The following is a 17,902-nucleotide window of genomic DNA, read 5'->3' as shown; positions in this document are numbered from 1 at the left end:
CTTAATGGAAATTTGACCTCATCATGATCCACCAGGTTGCATTTATTTACTTATTTATGCTGATTTTAGTTTTTATCAGTTTCTGTCGGAGCCATTCACAATTATTTTTATGTACTGTTATAATGTGAAAATGAGTGGTTTGACCTTAAAATACACCTAGTTGTTTATTGTCATACCGACTTTAATTATGTTTGTTTCAAATGTTTTTAATAACTAAAGACATGTAATTAATAAAATCATAATGCAACATAATTTTCAAACAAATATATGCAAAATTATTTTTTCAATTAAGATTATTCCGTTAACTGGCTTTCCCAACACATGGATTAAAAACACAGTTTTGAGTCAGTTAAGAAAATGAACTATTTTCCAGTGAGATGTTTGGATACATATAAGTTCATGATATGGCAAATAACTGCAAAGATTATGACAGAGCAACAATTAACGTAACATAAGTCCTAAATTCAGACTTCAAATCTTTACAAATGCTGATTAAAAATTCTTATTTACTTTTGACTTTTAAGTTCCTCTTAGAAAATAGCTGTTATGAAAACATGGAAGGTCACCACCAGGGACGCCTATTCCCAGACATCAGCCTGATCTTGACTGCATCGATCTTCATATGGTTGCATTGTTTGACAAGCACGTCTCCTAGCAGTCCTCAAAAACCCAGCAGTGGAACTGCAGTGATTCCAGATGTGGCTGACACAGATATGTGGAACAACACACACATCAAACTCCTACAACAACCCACATGTAAGTGTAGCAGTTTAGCTGATGTGGTGCGACTTTGAAAAAAACACGTTTTGTCTATAATCTCAGTGTGTGTGTGTGTGTGTGTGTGTGTGTGTGTGTGTTACGACATTTGAAAAATGCAGAGTACAGTATATCAAACCATGCATGTGTTTTTGTGCCATTCAGATGACTCACTCTTGGCTTTTGGTGATTTAGTCCACCAGGGACACACAAAAACTGCAGCCAAGCTTGTGTGTGATGTCATGTGTTTTCACAGGCCTTTTTAGCAATGCAAGTTCACACTTTGTAGAATATGAGAAGACTTCCTCCTCTTTACCATGTGCATCATCAAAGTGGCGCACTTCACAGCAAGAAGACTCCTGTAATGGACTGGTGTCCAGGTTGGACCCCACTTCCCCACCCCACAACAGCTAGGATAGGCTCCAGCCCTGAATTGGATGTGAAGTTAAGAAAATGAATGGATGAATTATGAAAAAGCAAAACTGCAACATATTGTGCTTCTGTTTCTCCTTTTTTCTTTTCCATTTCTTCTTCTTTCTTTTTTTTGCCTTTCTGCAAATCTTTAGCCAAATTGAAGTCAAATGTGTTGCAGACAATTCTTTGTCTTCTCTCAAAACTCTGTTTACATTTGCACTTTTGCCTACATCTTTGTACTGTACTTTTGCACTTGTTTTTCATAGACCGGTCAATAGAAATGGCTCATATTTCTGCTGAGTATCACCTGAAGCCTTTCTTAAGTCTAAGCACAACCACCAAATTGCAGAAAAATCGAAACAGTGCATAAAATGTGCACACTTTTGTGAAAAAAGACAAATATTTTCACCAGGAAACAAACCTACAACACATAAAGCTTAGTCTGATGCCAAGCATCTCCCAATAACATCTCATTATCCCATTCTGGCCAGCTAATCATGCGAGCACACACAGGAACACAGTAAAGGGAGGAAGAGGGACTGTTGCTCTGGGGGAAATGGGCAGGAGGCAGTTAGAAAGGGGGTGTGGAAAAAGCACAGAGTGAGAGGCCAAAGAGTTGGGCCATATAAAGAGAAAGAGAACACAAACCAGGCTCTATCTTTCTCCTCTATCAGACCTCATCGACGACCCTTTGCTTCCCCTCCCTCACACTAACCTTCAGTGTGTAGAAACTTTTTGCTCTAACACAGTCCCAGCACCAACTGAGACCAAAGAGGATGGCTACATCAACGTGGAGAATGAATGGACTCTACAGAAAGATGACTCAACCTCTGTTTCTCTGCACTCTGGTCCTTAGCAGTGAGTACTGTAATAAGTATTTATTAAAGTATGTTATTTTGCATTTTCGGGCATTCATCCTTAGTTAGCTATTCTATCCAAACAGAGTTTTATATATTGTGTGAAGTTCATTTATTTTTTTATCTAAAAGTGTCTAACGTTCTACTCCATCAGCAAGATTTTGTTTATGTCACAGTAGCTTACAAACTTGCTGGGGATTTGCTTTGATGTGCTCCACCATGAGATTGCACACAAATGCAAAGAGGCATGGTTAGCAGTGGAGTAGCAGCAGACACAAAGGCTTTGCTCAGAAGTGGAAGCTGCTGTACATACTCATTATACTTTATACCCTGCAGTGTATCTCCGTGGAGCTAGTAAACCACACATAATATAGTCTCAGAATACACACACACACACACACACACACACACACATATTATGCGGAATGTATTTAGAGAGCTGCACATGTACTACATGTGTAAAAGTAACCACATTTCATATTATTTCATCACTGAGCAAAAATAGTTCTTTCATCTGTGTTCCTTATAGTAAATGTGTGTGCCTTTGTGTGCACAAGTGTGCAATTATGCGGATGCGTGTGGACACACTGGGCAGTCCACTCCAAATCAGTCCGAGGCCTGACGTTAATTGCAGGGTAATGTATGGCTTGGACGATAGAGCTTCCTCGCTTGTTGTAAACCAGGTCTAGTTCTAGTTCAGCCCAATGTAACGACTTCTGCAGAGCTAAGGCCACAGGGGAGGTAAATGTTTGGAGTGACCTTGGGAACACTAAGAGGAGTTTTCACGATTGATGGAAAATAACTGAAGCTTAACTTTTAAAGGGGAAACAATCATGGGATGGCAGAACATGTTTGTAGTGTAGTAAAGAGCCATATTGCCTGCATCAGCAGCCTAACAGATGGTAATTAAATTTACATAGAAATCTAATTACTCTGGGCACACCCCGTCAACGCAGATTACTTTTTTCGATGTATATAGCCTAGTATACAAGTCACAAAGTCACCTCAAGAGGCGTTACTGTTCAGGCAACATGCTACTCCTTCAGTCTTTCTAATATTTAAAAACGTGAGAAATTATGTCTGACAAGTGATCTAATAACCAACCATGTTTATTTGTGTTAAGCAATGAATGATATGCACTCATACAGTAATGGACCTACAATGAAAGGGACTCACTTGACTTCAAGAACAACTTGTGGCTCACTATTTTGCCAAAGAACATTGGCATGTGAACAGACCAGGGATGAAACCTGTAATTACTAAAGCGCTAAAGCACCTGAGCCCCAGTGACCCTGGTTATTTGTGTTCTAATCTAGTCTAGTTTTATTATGTCAAGAATTTTGTATAATTTAATTAACTGAGTTTGTTTTCACTCACTTCTTATTATGATTTCAGCCATGATCGCCTCGCCTTTTGCTCTATTTGCAAATCAATGTTTAAGCAGTGGTCTTAATTAGCATTTCAGAAACAAAGGATATAAACATTGCACCTTTGTTTTAGGTTTAAGCACACAGCTTCTGATTTCTACTTTAAGAACTCCGCAGTTGTGTTGTCTGCTCACCCGTCCTACGCTTCTCACCACATCCAACAGCAGTCCTTTGATTACACAAATCTGGTCACAGACGGCTCAGAAAAACAAAAACTGAACATTTCTCACCTAATTATATGTGATGGATTGTTGTGTCTTCATGCAGCTCTGCCATTCTGTGTGTGCGTGTGATTATTTTGTTTCTTGTTTTGATTTAGTTTACATGGGTCCCAGCTCTAGGTCACAAGAGACAAATTGTCATTGATTTCTTTTGACAATACCAGCTTCTGTGGTTGCAGTAGTATCAGAACTCTCTGATATCTGGGAACCTTGAATACACATTTTTGCAAAGTCTTGGAAAGTCCCACATCATACAAAACCTTTCGCAATTTGGTATGTTGGCATTGTGACCGGTGTTGTAATAATAGTTTATCTCAAAGTCTCAGAGTATTAGAAGGTAAATGAAGTGTTGGTTCTCACTTTCAGCTTGTTGTACGTGGGAGGAATGGACAGCTGTAAAGACTTTTTATAAAGACAAAACTGCTATAACCAAACGACTTGAAACGGCCTTTGGTTGGAGCATTTCCAAAATGCCAATGGGCTGCTTTCAGTCAGGAGTGATGACTAGCTACTGAAACAAAGGATAATAAAGGACACACCAGCACCAGATGTTATATACAACAAGGCACCCTTAGAGATAGAGTCCCTCAACTGGTCAGAGTGTTTTTTATGTGCCTGTGGCATGTCAGCAGCATATTATAGAGGATGTTTAACAAAAAGTTTTGGCTTAGCAGTAATATCATGTTGCTGCAAACGTGCAAAGAACTATAAAAAAAAGTGTCCCCTCTGCACAGTTTTCATAAGGTGGAGATTTGCTATTGAGATAAAGACTGCTTTTTTGTTGTATCAGGGTGTAAACATGTTTATTTCTACTGCTGGGACATTAACTTGGGCATCTTGGGCACTGACTTGCAGAATCAGTCTCAAGTGGCCATTCAAAGAACTGTTTTTTTGGAACCAAATTTCCTTCACTTTTAACCCCAGAATTACTCACTTGGTTTATCAGAGCAAACATCCTTGTCACATATAAACAGGTCTCTCACCCTGACTGCAAACAGATTGAGTTTATACACTCACTTCCCATGGCTGTAATTCAGTATCTATGCAGGCGTGCAAATATGCAGCGCTGACATGGCCATGGACTAAAATCTTAGATGATGTCATTCATTGCCTTTTGGAGTGTGTTATAAGCGGTCTCTCTCCCTCTCTCTCTCTCTCTCTCAAGATTTCAGGGGAAAACCCAAGCTTTAAATCTGCTCTGGAGAAGGGGAAAAACATCTTGTCTCACTTACTTCAGCTTGTCATCTACAATGACTGTTTCTGTTGCTAAGTCAGGGCCTCAGGCGGAGCAGAATAGGATAGAACAATTGCTGCTACATATCATAGTGAAAAAAGTTTCATTCATGGTTGGAATATTCCAGTTTCTTATTAAGTTACTTGTGTGCATTTTTGCACATGTGTAGAAGTAAAAAGCCGTTAGTACTTTGTGATGATCTGTAAAAATATGAGACTAATTCGTTCTGAACAAGAACAAGTAAAAGATGAAAGGGTCAAGACTTAATGTTTTAAAGTGAAAGAGCAGACTTCAGTGAAAATAAGCCCTGATATGTCTCTGCACACACATTTTTGAAACTTTGTTTCTCAGAAAACAACTTTGCCAATGTAAACATGGCCAGAATATTGCCACTCATGGCCCTCGGCTATTGACCAGCATTCTTTCAGTCTCAAGTTGTGATGATGAAGTTTGAGTCACGTCATCTGCTGAAGGGTGTGGGTCTTTTATGTAAGCCTTGGCAGATCATGGTCTTATGTCAGCCTAGGGTGTGTGTTCACTTGGGCCCAAAGTCATGGTTGAGGAGCCATGTGAGCTTGCAAAGCAATTAAACCTGAAGCCTGTGTTCTGTAAAACCAGCCATTTTGCTTTAGCGATTTCTAAATGTGCAAACTGGGTTAGATGTGAATAAACAGCTTGTATCAGTGTACATTCTGACACCATATCTCTGAACCCACATGCGCAAAATCACATTTTGAAATGTATTTCTCTCTGAATTATCTTTATTTGGAGCCAACTTCCTTCCAAAAATGATGTTAATGAAAAGCAAAACAAAGCCGCTAACTAATGATCATCCATGAAAAGGAAATTACTTCAATAAATAGATTGTCTAGCAACAATATTTACCTTGTGAAACAATCTTAACTAGAAAAAGTTGCATTTCCTGCAAAAATGCAGTGTGAATTCTGTGTAGTGGAATTTGCTAAAAACAGCTGAAGAAGCTGAACTTTCTGCTGAAAAGAGGTGAAAAAAAAATGAAAATTCTGCTGAAAAGAGGCGTAGAAGCGGAATTTGTGCTGAAAACAGGTAAAAAAAAAGCAGAACTTTCTGCTGAAAAGAGGTGAAGAAGCGGAATTTGTGCTGAAAAGAGTTAAAAAGCTGAAATTTGTGCTAAAAAGAGGTGAAAAAGTTGAACTTAAAATAAATTTTGCTTAAAAGAAATTTAGCCATGGCTGACATTCAAACCCAGTCCTCCGAGTCACAAAACAGCTGCTCGTCTCACTGAGCTGAAACACAGCTCACCCTTGTGAGCTAAATCAGCAAACACACTTGTAATGTGGTTCCATTCATCAAAATGGGCCAAAAAATGGCATAAAAACCTTCATATTTCAAAAAGTATAAAAGTTATGAGCACCAAAAGATATACCAACCGTTAGCAGAGTTTGAATGGTGGAAATTGTATGAAAACTGAAGGGGTAGTTAACCAGCAAAGAACGGAGCAACTAGAATAATAAGGTAGAAGAAAGAAGAAAGAGAAACAGGATCTCAAATTCACACAACAATGAAAAACAGAAGCTGTGCTACCATTCAAATCTTCCTTCTTCCAATTACTGCTGTTCTGGTGAGCTTATTGTTCCTTGTTCCCCTGCTGCAATTTTACAGCTGCTAGGATTGAAAGAAAAAAAAAAGTAGTCTCTCATTTAATTGAAAATTGGCAGTATGAGATGTCCAAAGGATGAGAAGCTCTTAACACCTTTGCTCAGATGAACCTCAGCTCTATATTCAGCTAATGAACAGAAAATAAGTGTGATTTCTAAAACAAGAACTTGGAAAAATCGTTTCACTTATTATGTCATCATTGCTTTTTCCCTTGCTAAAACGTAAGCAACAGATTGTCCTCACTGACTTATGTAAAGTTATGAGGATGTCGTAACACCAGTAGAATGCAATCACTGCATAAACTACATAATCTACGTTGGATACCCAGGCTGGGATTTCCTTAAAGAGGGCTATATTGTTTACCCAGGGGGATAAAAGCTCTTAATGAGCATTAGTGGGGGGTTTTGACTGCCAAAATAATAGCTCTTGGTAATTAATGTTCATTAAATGGCACACTGTTGAAGGCATACTTTAGACATCCTAATTGAAAGCATAAGACTGCACCCCTTGCTGTTCTTAAAAGCCCTTGGTTGGAACACCACATTCATTTGTAGCGTATATGTTTCTGGGCAAGTGTTTTCATTTGTAGGAGATACTGCATTGTTTAGAAATGCGTAAGGTTTTTGAGTTATTACAGTTACTTCTCTGGCTTCCTCTTCCAATTTGGTTCCTTAGTTTCAGTAATATCAAAGCCAGATTGTTTAGAGCGATATGTTTCAGTCTCTTTTTTCTTTCCCAACAGAGTATCATGAAACATGTCTTGAAATCAATCCATGGATAGAAAAGGAGAGCAGCTTGCCGCCTCTTGGAACAGCTGGTGTGTCCAGTTTCTAATCCACTAAGAAAATGGATAGACTGTTTTGGAAACATAGGTTTTGAGTTTCACTGCCCTGCTGAAACGATTTTAATGAGTAAATTAGAGGTTGAATAAAAACAACAGTGAGCGGCTGCTATCAGTAATAATGTTACCTTTTTGTTTTTTGCTTTATTGCTGAAAAACATTTTTTTCAGTACTATAGCTTTTGAAACACAATAGGCTTGGGTAGAATATCAGTAAGTAAAATCTTCCTAATAAAAACAGTCCCAGGTTATATTTCTTAACAACAGGCATTATAGTTCCACTCCAAGAGTATGTTCCTGGTGATGGCTGTTATCTGTAGTTTCCAGCATGTTTGTCCCTGTAGTTCAAAGAGGTCACTGTGTGCTGTGATATCCACATCCTGTCATACAATAGGATGTGCATGGATAACATTCCAAGCCTGTTAATTATTATTGTTTTTGGGTTGTTTTTTTATGGTTGTGTTTTGTTTCAAAGCAGGGGCGTGTGCAGGGTGGAAAAAGTCAACATTTGCCAACCGTCTGTGCAGAAGCAAAATTAGTTCTTATGTTCACTGATTAACTGGTATATTCCAAGTGTTTTCATTGCACCAAATAGCAATAAACGGAACTGTAGTGATTTAGTGTGCTGTTGTTTTCTTGTTTTTTTGGTGTTTAGTTGGTTTATGCTATGAAAAGATCTATATTTTTCTTGAAGGCCTGCAGGATTGAAAAGAATCTCTGCTTAAATTTGAAATATAAAATAGAATTCCTCTTAATAGGAACAACTAGGAGTAGCAAGGGATGAGTGATGGGAGACTTTGGGCTCTGCTTTGGACATCTGGTGAAGTAATGGAAGGAGGGTGTGGCTCATTATGACATCCAAGGTGTTGTCTCTACAGTCTGGGTGGAGGTCAAATCTAAGCCCCAAGGTTTAGGGCTGAGACTTTTCTCCTTTTGCATGATGTTACTGATTTCACAGCACAGCACATATGTAGGGAGGGAAAGAGCTCCCCAAGGAGACTTGCTGCAGCTGCACCACTCATCCCCCTCTCCAGGCCTCCTCCCCAATCTCCCCAGAGAGGAAACAGGCCTCATCCTCAAATACCATAAGTAAAGGACTCCTGTCCCCGGCTTATACTGTCTGACTGCAACCACTTAATCAGGTGTGACAACGTTTGTTTTTACTGCAATTTCCTGCTTCTTCCCCACCCTAAAATCAAAAGCTGGGATGACAATCACAATGGCAGCTGAGAGATTTTTGTTTCATATTTAGTTATTTCCCATAACAGCGACATGGGAAATAAAACTATTCTTATATAGGCAGACATACAGTAGACTTGTGCATTAAAGGAGTCTGTTTATTCAGTACAAGTAAAGTATTGATGATGATGATGATGATGATGATGAATTCAGAACAAGCATTCCAAGTATTGTATGTAGCAGAATCCACTCATGCAGTTTGAGCACTAGATCAACGATTTCAATTTCATCATGGTTGAATTAGAAATTCAAAGGAAGTGCTCAACCTCTGATGCTAAAAAAAAGTGCATTTTTATTATTGTTATGCTCATCATTATTGCTATTGGACTCAATATCTTAACTGCCCTTTAAATGTAGGAAATAGCTAAAAGTAAATCAAGTAAATAAAGTGAAGCAAGCACAGGATAACATAAAAAGTTTAATTTTCGTACTTTTTTATGAGTAGAGAAGCTGCATTCTCAGGAAGAGACCTGAAGCTACCATTAAAATGAACACACAGGAGTAAAATCTGTATTTAATCTTACCTTACCATGGTAGCAACTGCGTTTTAGACAGATTGAACTATCTTCAGAGAACATTACGCTTTGTACATTCTCTAGCTTGTGATTTTGGCACCGTGCTCTTGAAATTATGTTTTTGCATCTGTTAGTGCATACAGCAAGGGAAGACTTTTCCCCAGTGAGGAGGAGCGGTGAAAGAAGGTTGTCTGGCATTAAACAAAACCAAATGTAAAAATGAAAGGTCTGGCTGTCATAGCAAGTTTAGTGCATAAATTGATGATAATGATACGCGGCCTCCTCCCTGCAACATGTAGCTATAGCACCCCTGCACAGACTTGAATCTTCTATAGACTGAATACACAAAGCTTTTCTAAAAGTAGTGATTGATGATGTGCAATCCAGGTTGCCAGTTCTGTAATGACCTTTCATGCTGTAATCCATTACTACAAATCCAGTCACTTGTGAAATTCTTGAGAATCTCCCAAGGGATCATCTTGCTTTATTTCTGGGGCTGACATCCACAGTGTTTACAGCGTATCTGACTTTAGGGGTTGCTTTCATTCCCCTGCCATTTAAAGTACATGAAGTACAGTTGGATTAAACTTGAGACCAGCATCTCATTACTCCAGCAGCATGTTAAAAACTCTTGTGGTCCTATAAACTATGTAAAGAGAACAAAGCACTTCCTGGGAGATACATGCACATCATGGCAGCAGACAAAGCAGGTGCTTTAAGAGACTCATATTTCTTTTTTTTTCAAAGAAGTTTTACCTTTTGTCTCACTGTCTGTAATTTTAATTTGTCCAACAACAACTACAGTGTACAGCACATCTGATTTAACTTATTATTTAGTTCTTTACATCTGGCTACACACCACATCACCCAGGCTAAAAGGAGGACAGCCAGGCCAGGAAGTCCACTTCATGTAGTCAAGCAGTGATGAGCAAGATTTACTCAATCTTCACCCAAGATTTACTCACAGTCTTGGCCTTGTGCTTTCTGAGAGAGACCAAGGATGTGTTTATGCATTTTTTTGTGTTTCCCTGTGTTTGTGTTGAGACTGGAGCGCCTAAGGCTTCTTGTTGAGGCCAGGGGGGCCTTGTTGGAAACATAGGAAGACTTTTCACACAATTGTATAAGCTGTCTCTGTCCACAGTAGTGAGGCACTACTACCTATAACGGTTTGACATATTCCATAATGTTTCAACATGTAAGGATTAATGTAATCACCTTTTTCTTGAATTGTGATTTTTTTCATTTATAAAACATAAGAATAAAGGGATTTACAGTGTCTTACAATTCATACAGACTGCTTAGTAAGTGGAATGCTTTAAAATCTTTCACTGATACTGATTGCACTAAGAAATATTTAGAGTCACGAGGTATAAACTAAGGTAAGTCAATTTGGTAGGCTGGCTATTTTTGACATATTAAACACAGCAGATTAAATCATAATTAATCGAATGATCTGATAGCCCAGATTTGTACCCCAATTTACAAATTTAATTGTAGCATATGACCAACTTTGGTCAATATCCAGCCATTTGATGCTGTTGGTGAGAAAGGACACATTGCTGGAGAGAACCTACATGGTCCAATCTAGAGTGGTAGATGCATCATATTGGCCATTCGCTAGCTTCTTGTTTTGGATGAAAACATTTCAAAGTGACCTTGGCACTTCCCCAGAATATGTTCAAATTAGCCATGTTTATAGGATTACAAACACACGCTAAACACTTAAATCTACGTCCCATAAATGTGTGTTGTGTTTCACTAAATAATGATAGTGGTGCACTGAAAACATTTTGCTCTGATTGCAGAATAGTTTTGGTTACACGTAAAATTGTTTACACACTACACTGGGTTTCTTCCATGAGGAGGGGAGTGTTTAGAAGTTCAGGCTGAATTGAATTACACCGCCATCATACAGTAGGCAGGATGATCCCTGATGCTGATTATGTCTCATTTACCCTTCATGACTGTGGCAAAGCTGTGCTACATAGTTATATCTTTTTGCGGCTGTTTTTAAAAAATAAAAGTCAAAGGAGCTTTTTATCGGAGCATTTACGTTTAATAACACTGTCTAGTCTTCAATATATAAAAATACTTGTTAAGATTAATTTTCAGTCATAATATGATTATGATATTAGATTTCCAAAAGAAGTTATTACATAAACAAGATTTCTCCCAGGAGATGGATGTGTGGTGAGGTCACGACCCTTTGAAACTTAGCTGCTCATTTTTATATGATGCAGAGAATAAAAATTAAGACAACCGTGAGTACTAATTAGCAAGTACCCTTAAGAAAATATGCCAAACTGTTAAATGTTTTTGGGTGGGCTTGAGGCTTAAATCACCAGGAGAAGATGTTCAAACCACCTTTTTAACCTCTATTAGAAACAAACAAAATGGAAAAAAAAAACTCACAGATATTTACATAAAACATCTTTTCTTAAAGGTGATTATATATACATTAGCAGTGTGTTGCAACTGCAAGAAGTACTGCACTGGCATAACTGTGGAAAACCAAGTGTAAGAAGTTTTTGATATTTGATATCTGAGAATTACAGATGATGTGAAGACAAGAGTCAATGCTGGAGATGGAAAAAACTTTATCTTTGGAACCTTAACCTGTATGAATGAACTGAAACAACTAGACGTTAACTACACTCATTTTGTGGGATTTGGTATATTTAATGTAATCATAACTGCAGCAGAGACAGTGGCACACATCATGGAACTAATTATAGTACTTCAGGTAGGACCCGATTGATTTATTTTGCATCAGAATTTGTAGGCTAATCGTTTAAGATTTGGTACTTGCTCTCATTTGAGACTTCACTATCACTTTTATATAATAAATAAATAAATGTCCTCTTCCCAAGGAATCATAACATTTGGGCTGCACTGCAAGTTTGAAGCAAATCCAACAGAATAGGTTCAAAATAAGGCTTGAACTGTAATGTAAAGCTAGCTAATGTTGCCATAGGAAATGACATTATACTTTGGACCTACAATGCCGAGAAAAAAAACCCTGCTTTGTCTGATTGGCATCAAACTTTATGAGCACTTGCAAGAAATGAAATGACAAAACATATGGGACAAACTGTGTATTTATGCAAGAAGCTTTTTTTTTTTTACCATTTTAATTATAAAGTGTTTAATTTGCAATTCCTTTTTCTCGATGTCTCTGTCTTTCTGTGATTCACCTGCTCTCCCTTCCTTACAGGTGTAGTGATATGTCAAGACCAAACCACCGCCTCTACCAAAACACCAAGTGTCAGTAACGGTAAGAACCTTCAAAAAATGTATAATGGGATGTGAGAACAGCACTGGATTCCAGAGAATTTCACTATATTTTAGAGATATTATTTTAAAGTGCCAAGTTCCTTCAAAATATATACAGACATGCTTTTGTGACATAAGACATGGTGCCTGACAAAACTTTGTATTTAAACTTTATTTTCAGAGACAAATGAAACCTCCATTGATTCCCTGATTACTTCAATAACCAAAAGTTTGGCTTCCGGTAACGACAGTGCGTTTTGGTTTCTCACGGCAAAACCGCAAATGGATGAAGAAAACTCCAGCAATGATAATACAATGGTAAATACCGGCCTGTAGCATCATATTTTCTACTTATTAACTAATAGTACCTCTATCACCAATAAATCTAACAGCAAAAATGAAAATTATATATGTTATGCTGCATGTTATATAAATGATGACATTTATTTTTTAAACATGTATTTACAAGGGATGACAAAAGCTGTAGTTATATGTATATGTGCAATATATGTGGAGTATAAGTACAGTGATATGAGAGGAGACAGCGCTAATCCCAGTCACGTCCTGGTGGCATTCCCTCTAACCAAGACCCTTTATCTGGCTCCCTACACCTTGGGCCCCGAGGAAGTGTTTTGTGCTGCTTGGAGGAATCAACTGAATGTGTTTAAAGACCTACAGTTGGAAAAATTGGTCTCATAAAAGTGGATCTTTTCTCAGACATTCCTCAGCAGTTGTAAATCATGAAGCTGTGCTCAATGCTGGAGACAAATGAACTGGAGAGCTAATGTTTCCACTCATGCACTCGAACAGGTGTGGCTCATTTTTTTCACAACTGTTTTTTGCAACAACTTTAATATATTATAGATTTTTTATTTCTTTTTAAGGTTTGTCAAAACAGAAATATCTGACCTACAGAAAGAACTACAGATTTATCTTACTGTGTAATACAATATACTTATCCTCACATTATTAAACTGTAATTGCACATGTATTTTTTGACGAACAACAAAAGAAATTTGATGTTAAATGTTACATCGGAAGTCATCGCTACATTGTGCCATATGTGACTCCAGGTGTGTAGAGACAGCGCAACAAGTCCGTTATATAGGTCATTACTGCAACATCAAGCCAGGACCATCAACTGTCCAACTCAACCTGAAACTAAACATGAAATTCCTAAATAGCTTGATATGACACTGATAACAGAGTCGGTATCAGTGGATCACATTTTATAATATTACAATGGAGGTTATGGGAAATAAGAACACTAAAATCTGTAAATCCAACACATGTTTTTCTCCTTCTATCTTCAGTATCAAATAAATTGTTTATGTTAAAATATGCCGATTCAAATTAAACATCCAACTATGGTCATGTAAGTTCAAGCAAAGCAGGAATGAGATGTAGGATTTGATCAGTCACAAGCAACAGATGGAGAACAGCACAGATTCCCTGGGATTGATTTTGTCATCTGACTTCAGCCTTCCTGAGTTTCTTCCTCTTCTTTTCAAAGCTCTGAGCATTACAGACGAGTCCAGCTGTGAGCCCACTCCCAACTAACTGAGGATTCAAAGTTACAGCTCACAGTGGTCTTCTGGGAATGCTGAAAGCAGTCTGGATCACATTACAGAAGAATAAAAAGTGTTCCCAAGTTACAAAGCCTGAAGTTGTGCAATGATGATATCATTATTCAGGGTTAAAGTGGGTAAAAAAAACGAAGGTGTGGTCAGCAAGTTCACTCAGCTGCATCTTGTCTGTAAGGCACACAAGGCCAGTGTGTAGTCTGAAACACACGTTTGATTGGTGGCCCTGTGCTCAATGTGTATGAATAAAACTATGTACTGAAAAGTGAAAATTGCATTAGGCAATTGCAAAATAGGATATATTTTGTAGGAGATTGCTCCAGCCTAGACAGTGACATATGGAAAAAGTGTACTATTACAGAAACTACTGTCCTTCCACATAACAGCAAGTATGTACTTTTTTGTTTTTCTTACTTTGTGTGAAAACCCTTCATAATATTTTTTTTAATATACTGTATATGAGTTTCTCTCAAAGCTACAGAAGGTGAATTTCAGAAAAAAGTTATTTGTCCATCCATTCTCTTCTGCTTGCCCATCATCATCATCATATTTATTTATTTATTGTTTCCAAATTTCTTTTTTAAACTACTTGCAAATAGACAATCCTCACGCTTCCTTCTTTATTCTATTTATTGAAATAGGACAGCATGGACATTATACACCGGCTACAAATCATATTATAAAAGGCCAACATTTGGCTTCACGTTTAATTTGAACCCTACTCTCCCTGTGAAAGTTCTCTAATTGTAATGCACCACCACAGATACAGACAGCAAAAACTCAGCTATGAGAACTTAACTTGCACTCTCACAACTTGCATCTCATGACTGAGATAAGAACACCTCTTATTTTCTTCTGGACTTTTTTGACCAGAAATGTGTTTTTAACTGTTCCCATATAACTTTTTTTAATCACACATTGTCCTTTTATACTTTTTTTGTAGGTGGGAAGTACTAAAAGTCCATCACCATCATTACATTTATCACCATCATCATCATCATCATCATCATCATCGTCGTCGTCGTCATCATCAAATTCCTCTGTGTTTGTGGGACTACTTGTCAGTGGTCTGCTTGCTGCCCTTGGAATCACTGTGGGTTATTGCTATTGCCAACGCAGGACTGACACCAAGGCAGTGAAGCTGGTAAGAATATTGTACAATATACAGTAGAGTATCTTTCCATTGTGGAACTCACTTATTTATATATTCATGCTGGCACAGGTGTTACTGTAAGCTGTAGTACACCATACCGTGCACCCTGGATTAATTAAAAATCTTTATAACAATTGTAAATTCTGAACAGAAAGACGACTTTATATTATTTCATGTGTGTATTGTGATGGTCAGTTGAAAATTTCTAGTCTTTGTTTGATGAGCTCCTACTTGTGGTCTATTTACAGACAGATGAGACCTATCCAGCAGATCAGGAGAACCAGGGGAGCACTCTTGCTTCTGTAGCCCCCCTCATCCCCACTCCCGAGACCCAGGAGAAACCCAGCGTAAATGGAGAGTCCCCCGAGGCAGCAAAGACCCAACCTCCTCCACCTACCAACGGCCACTCCACCACCAAGACAGCAGACACTGAGCTGTGAAATAGTCCAAAATGAATTGAATCCCAGGAACTACCCATCTATACACACAGACACGTCTGATGAAAACACATCTTTGTTTCAGAATTCACTCCTGCCTAATCACACAGAGGCCACAGAAATGTGGACTTTAGGGACTACAGCAATCCCTTACATAAACACTCCTGTTGTTATATGGTCCTGTTACCTGCTCTTTTAGCTACGTGCCTCAAAAAAAAAATCAGGAAAACTAGTCTGATGATGACAATAATGGTAGAGATGAATGATGCTGATTAATCACGACGAAGACTCGGTTCCTGGGTTTTGATGGCAGTCAGGAAGGAGAAGAAAGACAGGAGATGGGCAGTTCTGGGTGTGAAAAGACTATAATGTTAGTATTAACCACAGCTTGCTACCATGATGACTGCAGCCTCTGGAGTCACAGCAATGTGCTGTCCACTTCAGCAGAGGCTCTGCCTGTCATCTGGTTTAATGCTCCAGCCAATCATCCAACTGAAAACACAGCTAAAGCACCTAAACAACACGTGTCCTTACATTAATGTAAGACCATAACAGACAGACAGGAACTAATTTACACTGCCTTGAAATCTATTTACAAGAATACATCTTGTATTCTTAACGTGCGTAGGTGGTTGAAAGTGTGTGTGTGTGTGTGTGTGTGTGTGTGTGTGTGTGTGTGTGTGTGTGTGTGTGTGTGTGTGTGTGTGTGGGTGTACTATGACATTTTGCATGAGTGTATTAACTTGCATCTGTACTGTGCATTGACTGTATATATCCATACATGCATCTACGCTTATCCTCCTTATTGTACTGTATGTACATATGTGTGCTTCATGGTCATTTTGATCAGTCATGTCAGTGATCGATAAATCTTAACCGCATGCGACAGCCATGAAAAATGTAGAAATTTGTAAAATGATGGCTAACCAAGTTGTGGACAATCGCCATGGTGAAGCAAAACGAGTATTGACATTTAAGTCACACCATGGCATTAATCACGAAGCCAAAAGGCCTCTTTACTCACTGTTTGACCAACAAACTCACAAGGACTTTAGACACAGAGCCTCCTTATGTCACCTCTGCCCATCTATTTGTTAGTATTATTCTCTGTCCAGTACTGTATATACTTGTTTTTATTCTGTGTATCCATACTTGTATTGTTCATTCTATGTGCCAAGATCTTCATTTTATAACTTTTATTGTGTTTATATACTTCTCCCATCATCATGATATTTTATCTAGGTTATATGACAAAGAAATATATTTAGAAATGAATCAAGTTCAGCATCTAATGGTCCAAATATGCCTTTTTTAATCCTATAAATACAGGTAACATCAGTTTTCCCTGACATGCCTAATAACAATAACAATAATGATAATAACTTTGAAAACTTTGATATCAAACTGGAATGTCCTGCATTCATTGTTCTTTTGATCCATCTTGTATCGTACCATTATCACATCAATATTTCAGTGTGACTATTTAATTTCACTAGCACTCTGTAGTTAAAATGGGATTTAACATGAAAAAAAAACCTAAATAAATAACATTGTATATGTTTTCCTGTTTTCAGCCTATTTTTTCCCAGAAAAAAAGCGAGTAATTTTGCTTGAGTTTAAAGAGAAGTTGGATTTTTAACTGCTGCCAAGCTCCTTAGACAACTACTGACAAATTGTACACAGACACGTACATACTTACACACATCTGTGGTCTAAAACACATGGAATTTAAGTCCCATACAGCCCATAAGGTCCACAGCTGGTTTACATTAGCAGTAGTAGTGACATCACTTAACACTGTTTTGTCTTTCACAGTTTGGGTGGGGCAGTAAAAACATCCCCCAGCTGTCTTGTTGAATGGATCAGGACATGCTCAGAGTCAAACGTCAGTTAAAAGTCAAGGCCATCATCATGGTTATACACATTTACTTTAAACATTCATGTTATATTGTTAGTATAGTATTTATAATATTATATTGATGTACAGGGTGGGCCATTTATATGGATACACCGTAATAACATGGGAATGGTTGGTGATATTAAAGTCCTGTTTGTGGCACATTAGTATATGTGAGGGGACAAACTCCTCAAGATGGGTGGTGACCATGGTGGCCATTTAGAAGTCGGCCATCTTGGATACAACTTTTGTTTTTTCAATAGGAAGAGGGCCATGTGACACATCAAACTTATTGGTAATGTCACAAGAAAAACAATGGTGTGCTTGGTTTCAATGTAACTTTATTCTTTCATGAGTTATTTACAAGTTTCTAACCACTTATAAAATGAGTTCTATGTGCTGCCCATTGTGTTGGATT

At 37.9% G+C, this 17,902-nt stretch overlaps 1 protein-coding gene across 1 annotated transcript; it reads left to right on the top strand.

Annotated features, from left to right (window-relative positions):
- Positions 1-1,769: 1,769 nt before the first annotated feature.
- cd34 (CD34 molecule) lies at positions 1,770-17,148 on the top strand. The gene is made up of 5 exons (XM_082520259.1): positions 1,770-2,028; positions 12,356-12,415; positions 12,596-12,732; positions 14,941-15,141; positions 15,399-17,148. The coding sequence occupies exons 1-5, from the start codon at positions 1,947-1,949 to the stop codon at positions 15,588-15,590; spliced, it is 672 nt and encodes a 223-aa protein (XP_082376385.1). The 5' UTR covers positions 1,770-1,946; the 3' UTR covers positions 15,591-17,148.
- The last annotated feature ends 754 nt before the right edge of the window (positions 17,149-17,902 follow it).

This window comes from Aulonocara stuartgranti (assembly GCF_965226115.1).
Source record: "Aulonocara stuartgranti genome assembly, chromosome: 20".
NCBI lineage: Eukaryota > Metazoa > Chordata > Actinopteri > Cichliformes > Cichlidae > Aulonocara > Aulonocara stuartgranti.
This window is presented reverse-complemented; position numbering and strand designations above follow the sequence as displayed.